We start from the raw sequence: 8,118 nt of genomic DNA on the forward strand, positions 1-8,118 counted from the left end.
AGACTCCACACAGACAGTGATCCAAGTCAGGAATTGAACCCAGGTCCCTGGCACTGTGAGACAGCCGTGCTAACCACTGTGTCTAAAGAAGTGAGAACTGTGCTTATTAGTTTGGTGCAGGTACTCCAAACATTTGAAAGTGAAGAATTCAGGTTTGATTCACTAGTGTGAGAAACGGTCCGATACTCACTTTTATGATCCCCCCCTTGAATCAAAGACACGGATGAGTTCAGCTAACTGTCGGTTTATTCGATCTTGCAAGAAAGGGTGCCGTCCCGTGGGTACACACACCTTGCTTTACACAATCATAGTTTATATACATTTTTCTAGATAACAATAGGACAGCCCTCCTTTCTTCATTGGTTACCACTTCCTAATCCCTTTACCGAGTGAGCTCCTCCCTTGTTGACATCCCATTAACTCTAATCCAATCACCCCCTTTAAGGCTTAAATCGTTTTACCTCTCATCAATTCAGCTAACTCTTTTTCATTGTCCTGTAAATTGCTAACACATTTATTTTATATGGTGTAAATTAGTTTGTTTTCCTATCTCTTTTCTGAAGACCCCGGGCGCCTGCCAGTCTCATGTTTTTTTTTTCTTTTTCTATGTGTTTCATCATCTGCTGGTCTTAGCGTTTAACCCCTTAGGTTACAATAACGGTTCTGTCATGGTTTCCGCCCCAGATGGCTTGACTCAAAAATTACACTACCATCCCTTACAATCCCCCCTGTTTTTCTTACGCTTTGTAATTTTTGACATTCTTCTGGTGTTCCAGGCGTTCCAGCAGGTCAAGGGCCTGTTCATCCAGAGTTTTATCGTCTACGAGGCTTATCCTCTCTTCCGTCTCTAAATTCATATTTATCACTTTTCCATTCAGGACATCCCCCTTAGTCAGGGCTGTTTCGATTAGCCGCTGAGCCAACCCCCGAACACAAGGGATGATACAGCACCCTAGGGCGGCCAATACCCCTGCCGTCACCATGAAAGAGACAAGGACGGACATTACTACTCCTTTCCATTTGCCGAACCAAGCTTCCAACCACTTAGTGAGATCTGGGTCTGTACCCGAGTTCTCAGCTAGTTCATTAGCCAGGGTCGTTAGCCCTTCGAGGGCTCGGGTAATTGACCCATCGGGAGCTGTGTTATTTGGGATAAAGGTGCAGCATTCAGTTCCTATCATGACGCATACCCCCCCTTTCTCTGCTAGAATCATGTCCAGGGCTAGCCTGTTTTCCCAGGCCATCCTGCTGGTTGCGTCCAATTGTTCCGCTATCCCGCTTATCGCATTTCGGGTATAAGTAACAAACCTCTGTTGATTATAATAGATATAGTTGATCCAATCCACGTTCTTGTTAATGGTCACCCACCAGAACAGAGATTCAAACCCTGCTGCTATCTGGCTCCTGGCTTTGTACTCATCAGGGACCCCCCTAGGGACCCCTATGGCGTCCAGATATATTCGTTCATCAAAAGAGCCCGGGAGGCTCCTTTTCCCTCGTTCTTCTCCACGGGGTCCCTGATGTTCGAATGCCAGGGTAAAGGGTACAGCCAATTGGATAAGTGCACAAGTGCCCTTCCATTTCTGAGGTAAAATGGGTCTCAAAGTCCTCCCCCCACAGTACCACCATAGATCAGCTCTAGGTACCTGGATTTGGGAGTAGTTTCCTCCCTCGGTGGTGTCGCTGACGTCCTTAACTGTTCCACACCTATCGAAGCTTCCCACTTCCTTGTCCAATCCATCCCCAGTCCGGGTGATACAGGTGTGATGTATCCCCGTTACTCCGGAAAAAGGGGGGGGTTGAGACGCCCTGTTCAGTTTGATTGGGGGAAATGTCAGGCTCAAGGAGCGATAAGTGGGGTCTCCCCAAGCCTCTCTGTTTTGATACAGTTTCACCATACACTCCATTTCAGCTGGTTCTTTATCCCATCCCAGCGGGAATGGGACCACCTGGGGAGTTGGCCGGCTACTGGTGCACGCATAACAGTTACCCTTTCCGACACTTTGTACCGTATATTTGACCCATTCTATCCAGGCGTTCGCTTCCCTGAATCCCGTTTCTATTTCAATGGTCTCTCTTAAATCCTTTACCTCCACTACCCTGACTTCTCCCGAGACTCCCCGGCTAGGGGCGGAGGAGTTCCTGGTTTCGGCATTTTTGACTGTAACCCGCACACAACACAGGGCCACCCCCACCCTCCCTGTGTGTTCCTTGATCTTGACCCCAAGAACTTGTCCGTCGAGGCCCTCCGTCCCACCGTCGTCTGACTTTTTTATGGTGAGGTAGAGGGGGTTACATTGGTTTAGCTTACAGTCGCTGGGAAAGATCTTCCGTGGAACAAGTGATATTTTCTCGCGAATCCTTAACTTAACGTCTTCATTTAACCCCCCCTACTTGACAAGATTCTACTTTCCCCTGTTCATTTTTAGTACACTTTGGGTTCTTATCGAAGACAAGTAATTCTATTTCCCTCCCCTGGTATCCCTTCTGCCCCGTGAGGTCGTCTTTGCAGGGTACCATTCGACAAAGGTCAATCTCAATTACCTGTGCCTGGGGTGATTGGATTATAGTAAGGGAGTACACTTGGGCCGCCTGCCCAACACCTATGCCCCCATAGAGTAAACATATTATTAGTAACATCCCGCTATTGCCGTATATTGCCCAAATTAACATATCAAAAATCAAGTCCAATCAGTTCTTCGTGGTGTGGTGGCCAGGGGTAGACACTTCTTCTGCCGGTTCTGGCACCAGTCCTTTCACTCGAGTGTAATGCGTCCAGCCTTTCTCAGCCGTGCGGATAGCCGTTTCCGTGGTCAGAAGAACCAAGAAGGGACCATCCCAGATCGGTTCTAAAGTCTGGAGTTTCCAGTTCTTGATTAGGACCCAATGCCCTGGCTTGATGGTGTGTATCGCAAACTCGAGAGGTGGTGTCTGTGCCAGGAGTCCCTGTTGGCGTAAATGAGATAGAGCAGACCCCAGGACCTCAACATATTTATGCACAAATACATCGCGGGACTCGAATGTGGGGAGTTCCCCTTTTGGTCCATTAAAGGGGAGACCGAACACTATTTCGTATGGGGACACCCCCAAGTCCCGCCGTGGCTGCGTTCTTATTTGCAGCAAGGCAAGGGGAAGGCACTTGGTCCAGGGCAACCCGGTCTCCGTCCTGAGTTTCGTCAGCTGTTTTTTAATAGTCTGATTCATTCTCTCCACCTTGCCCGAGGACGGGGGATGCCAAGGGGTGTGGAAATCCCAGCTTACCCCCACTGCCCGCACTATGTTCTGTAGGACAGTGGACGTAAACTGGCTCCCCTGGTCTGAATCGATGGCCCGGGGGAGTCCGTATCGTGGGATAATTTGTTCGAGAAGGACCTTGCTAACCTGTGTCGCCGATGCTATGGCGGTTGGGTACGCCTCAACCCACCCTGTCAAGTGGTCCACTATTACCAAAAGATATTTCAGGCGCCCTATGGGAGGGAGTTCGGTATAATCCACTTGGATATACTCGAAGGGCCTATAGGCTGGGCTTCTCCCTCCTTGCTTCGTATTCTGTCTCAGTCCTTTTTTATTCATCTTCCGACAAATTACACAATCTTTCGTGACTTGCTTAGCCACAGTGTATCAACTTTTACAGGCTGAATCGAGAGTCGCCCTCTGTTTCCCTTGGCCGTCCATACTCTAGGGTCTATACCCGTGAGTCGGTCCTCGCTAAGGTATGACATAGTTACCACCAGGTCTTCGTCGTCCCCTACATTTATTCGGAGCCCGAAACGGATTATCAGGTCCCGCCCCAACAGACCATAGGGGAGATGAGGGAGGTGGAGGAGCTCTGCTAAAAGCTCCTCTTCCTCCCATTGTAGTACCTGTGGTTCAAATAGTTTCGCCCTAAATACCCCTCCCTTTACTCCTGATATGTTCAACATTTTAGTTTGGTACTTGGCTCCTGTAGGATAGATTGGGATTGAGGATCTGCCTGCCCCCGTGTCGACTAAAAATGTAACATCTTCCTTTTGTGGACCCACCTTTAAATTTACCAGGGGTTCTTGGTAGGTCCTTTTTCCGATTCTCCCCTGACCCCTCTAATCAACCTCACATTCCATTTCATAAATCCCTTCTCGTTCCTTCTTAAATTCAGGACACTCTCTTTTGAAGTGTCCCGGTTTCCCACAGTGGTAACACTCGGCCGCCCGGGGCCGGTCACCACCATAAAATTCTCCTCGTCCTCTACCTCGGCCCCTCCTGGCCCCCCCTTTCCTTCCAACCTCCCCTTGACCTTCCTCTACCTACTGTATATCCTTCATCCGTTATCCCGGTGGACTTACATACTTCCCTAACGGCCGCCACCATCATCTTTGCCTTCTGCTTTTCCTTTACAACCTCTCTCTGAACAAAGACCTTCTGCGCTTCCCGCAATAATTCCGCCATGTCCTTCCCACTCCAATCCTCAATCTTTTGTAGTTTTCTCTGGATATCTGGCCAGGATTTCGTTACAAAATTAATTTTTAGCATTCCCTTTCCAATTTCATCATCAGGATCGATTCCTGAATATTTGCGGACAGACTCCCTCAGTCTGTCTAAGAACGTGCTGGGTGATTCATCTTTTCCTTGCCTAATATCAAATGCTTTTGCCACATTCTGCTGCTTGGGGACACATGTCTGGATCCCCCGAATTATAAGATTTCGGAGATCCGACATGTTTGTCCGCCCTTCCTGGGTATTATGATTCCAATTTGGATCCTCAAGAGGGTATTTTTGATCTCCCCTGAGTTGTTCTTGCTGTTGGTGATCCCTATCCCAAATTTCTATGGCCCTATTTCGGATCATAACTCCTTCATCATAGTTGAATAATATGCTCATCATGGCCCGGAGTTCCCCCCAAGTATACATGCTTGGACCCAGGAATTGGTCAAGTTGTGTCGCTACCGCGACAGGGTCTTCTAGGAGAGGGGGCAACTCCTTCCTAAGTTGTCGGATGTCTGCCGAGTTAAGAGGCACCACCACGAACCCTGTCTCTCTTTGTCCGAAGGGAACCTCCCTGAGGGGGTGCATTTCCACCTCGGGCGCTGAAGCCCCATTATTCTGCTGTTGTTCCAGGGACTGTTTTATTACTAACCTCTTGGACCTCCGCAGACCCTCAACTGGGGGTCCGCCTCCTGCGCCGTTCTCAAGCTTTATGAGATCTTCCCCTTGGGGCCCTTGGGCCCCATTATTATTTGGTTGATATGCAGGGGGCACATTTGGTACAGGAGGGGGTGGCGGCGGGAGGTTGTCAAGAGGGTCCCATTGCCCCGGTCTGCTCTGTGGGATCATTGGATACAGGGAGACTGGCTGTGGCGATCTACTCATCGCGCCCACCCAACAGGCAGCGTACTTACTTTCCTCGGGGTTAAAGGGTTGTTTACTATTAACATATAAATTTAATATCTGACAGACCCAATCCTCATCCGATCCGTATTTTGGCCACAATACAGATGGTTTTCGGATTGGTTCCTTCGTCCACACAAAACAACAATATTTTATCATAACCTTCTTTTTTAAGTCCTTAGTCTTTTGGTCCCAATCCCAATTTTCTAACTGTATCCCCAGAGGACTGTCGGGGGGTATTCCCTTTTCATCATTATTATTTCCCGGTTTCCCATCCTTACTCTTGGACGGTTTACCTCCCATGGTTAGTCTTCAGTTGTCGTCTTGGACACAAGTTAATTTATTTGCGCCCTCAGATCAAACTGTCATAACCATAAAGTCAACAAGGAAGAAAATGACTCTCACCCTTAATCAGCCGAATTCCCGGGAGAGAAATTTCTTACCTTGATCCGTGCACGGAGTTGTCCGACTTCTTCCAATGATGTGTATACCCCCTCACAAATTTCAGTCACAGTCCTAGCAGTCCTAGTGTATAGAAGTCATCCGTGTGATTCTCCAGGGTCCAGAATTATCTCAATTGAGTGGTTTCAGATTCCCCTCCTTCCAGGCCAAAACGACGTTTTTACGTGTAAACATACACCAGACGCGTCTTATTCCGTCGATTTGGTCTAGTCGAGGGAAACCCCCGTTATAATTCCAGATCCCGGACGAGCCCCCAATTGTGAGGAACGGTCCGATACTCACTTTTATGATCCCCCCCTTGAATCAAAGACACGGATGAGTTCAGCTAACTGTCGGTTTATTCGATCTTGCAAGAAAGGGTGCCGTCCCGTGGGTACACACACCTTGCTTTACACAATCATAGTTTATATACATTTTTCTAGATAACAATAGGACAGCCCTCCTTTCTTCATTGGTTACCACTTCCTAATCCCTTTACCGAGTGAGCTCCTCCCTTGTTGACATCCCATTAACTCTAATCCAATCACCCCCTTTAAGGCTTAAATCGTTTTACCTCTCATCAATTCAGCTAACTCTTTTTCATTGTCCTGTAAATTGCTAACACATTTATTTTATATGGTGTAAATTAGTTTGTTTTCCTATCTCTTTTCTGAAGACCCCGGGCGCCTGCCAGTCTCATGTTTTTTTTCTTTTTCTATGTGTTTCATCATCTGCTGGTCTTAGCGTTTAACCCCTTAGGTTACAATAACGGTTCTGTCATGGTTTCCGCCCCAGATGGCTTGACTCAAAAATTACACTACCATCCCTTACACTAGCAATGATAATTTCTACTGGTATGGGACGGAACTTTCTGGTGTCACATGCCCTGCCACTGCAGCCAACAGGAATGGAGAACTTGGCGCTCAGCCAAATCTCCAGTCACTGCAGCGGGACTGGTGAATCCCAGCCTCGGGTGAGGCTGGAGAATTCTGGCCGTGATGTCAGAAGCAGAGTAAGTATCAGATGCAGTAGGCCATTCACTAATATTCTGTTGATACATGATATGGGATAAGTCTCCTGCATTGAGTAGCGACCCTATCTCTGAATCAGAAGTTCCTGGTTTGAGTCCCAATCTATCAACTGATGGTCAAGAAAGGTGCATTCATAATGCAGCAAAAACAGGTGAGTTTTCTTATACAGCTTTAATTTAAACACCTTCCAACTATTCCAGTTTAATGAGACAAACAAGGACAGTAATTCAATTATTTCTTTATTTAACACTTTTGTACTGACTCAAATGTAAATTGTTGCAACTCATTAACTCTTTACTGAACTTTAACTCTAACTGAGCATCAACTTTCAACTGAACTTTAACTCTTAAACTGCACTTTAACTGAACATCAACTTGAACTATTTAACTGAAAATAGATACAACCGAGTTTAGGAAAACCTTGACCAAGAAATACCCTCGATGTACAATCTATCTTCTCCTCCTCTGAAGCACACTTCAGGGCACAAGTCTTCTTCTTGCGATGGTTGGCCTCTTCGAGTTATCACTGCCACACAGCTTGGGTCACTGTCTGTGTGGAGTCTGTACGTTCTCCCCGTGTCAGTATGGGTTTCCTCCGGGTGCTCCGGTTTCCTCCCACGTTCCAAAGATGTGTAGGTTAAGTTGATTGGCCATGCTAAATTGACCCTAGTGTCAGGGGGACTAGCAGATTAAATACATAGGGTTATGGGAGTAGGGCCTGGAGTGGGATTATGATCGGTGCAGATGGGCCAAATGGCCTCCTTCTGCGCTGTCGGGATTCTATGATTATATTTTAAATAACTTGTGGGATATTTTCTGTCAAGTTAATGGCATTGCACAATGCTGTTAAAATAAAGCCTGTACTCTCTGGTTTGTTTCATTGTCGGAGTGAAATCACTTAGAGTTTGGACACACTCTGACACTGCGTCATATCGTTTCTGCTCTTAATATTAATGTCCCATGCTGCATGAATGTTGGATGATAGTTGTAATCAGACTACAACAATGGGTATTATCATTTTATTAGACCTCTGCTAGGGCGGCACAGTGGCACAGTGGTTAGCACTGCTGCCTCACAGCGTCAGGGACCTGGGTTCGATTCCCAGCTTGGGTCACTGTCTGTATGGAGTTTGCACATTCTCCCTGTGGATTTCCTCCGGTGCTCCGGTTTCCTCCAAAGATGTGCAGGTTAGGACGGATTGGCTATGCTAAATTGCCCCTCAATGTTCTGGGATGTGTAAGTCAGGTGGATTGGGCATGGTAAATTGATGAGGTTACAGAGAG

At 47.2% G+C, this 8,118-nt stretch overlaps 1 protein-coding gene across 1 annotated transcript; it reads right to left on the reverse strand.

Annotated features, from left to right (window-relative positions):
• Window positions 1–737: 737 nt before the first annotated feature.
• Window positions 738–5,346, reverse strand: LOC145360659 (uncharacterized). The gene is made up of 3 exons (XM_080216007.1): window positions 4,924–5,346; window positions 4,288–4,464; window positions 738–2,327 (listed from the first exon to the last, which is right to left on the reverse strand). Exons 1-3 carry the CDS (start codon window positions 5,344–5,346, stop codon window positions 738–740), a joined length of 2,190 nt encoding a protein of 729 aa, XP_080072133.1.
• Window positions 5,347–8,118: the final 2,772 nt, after the last annotated feature.

This window comes from Carcharhinus amblyrhynchos, chromosome 32 (genome assembly GCF_965287045.1).
Source record: "Carcharhinus amblyrhynchos chromosome 32, sCarAmb.v2.hapA, whole genome shotgun sequence".
NCBI classification, from domain to species: domain Eukaryota; kingdom Metazoa; phylum Chordata; class Chondrichthyes; order Carcharhiniformes; family Carcharhinidae; genus Carcharhinus; species Carcharhinus amblyrhynchos.

Coding starts and splice junctions, on each gene's coding strand:
- LOC145360659 (XM_080216007.1), bottom strand. CDS start 5,346: ATGAGTAGATCGCCACAGCCAGTCTCCCTGTATCCAATGATCCCACAG. Junction 4,465..4,923: donor TCCTAGAAGACCCTGTCGCG/GTAGCGACACAA, acceptor CCAGATATCCAG/AGAAAACTACAAAAGATTGA. Junction 2,328..4,287: donor TAACGGATGAAGGATATACA/GTAGGTAGAGGA, acceptor GTTCCACGGAAG/ATCTTTCCCAGCGACTGTAA.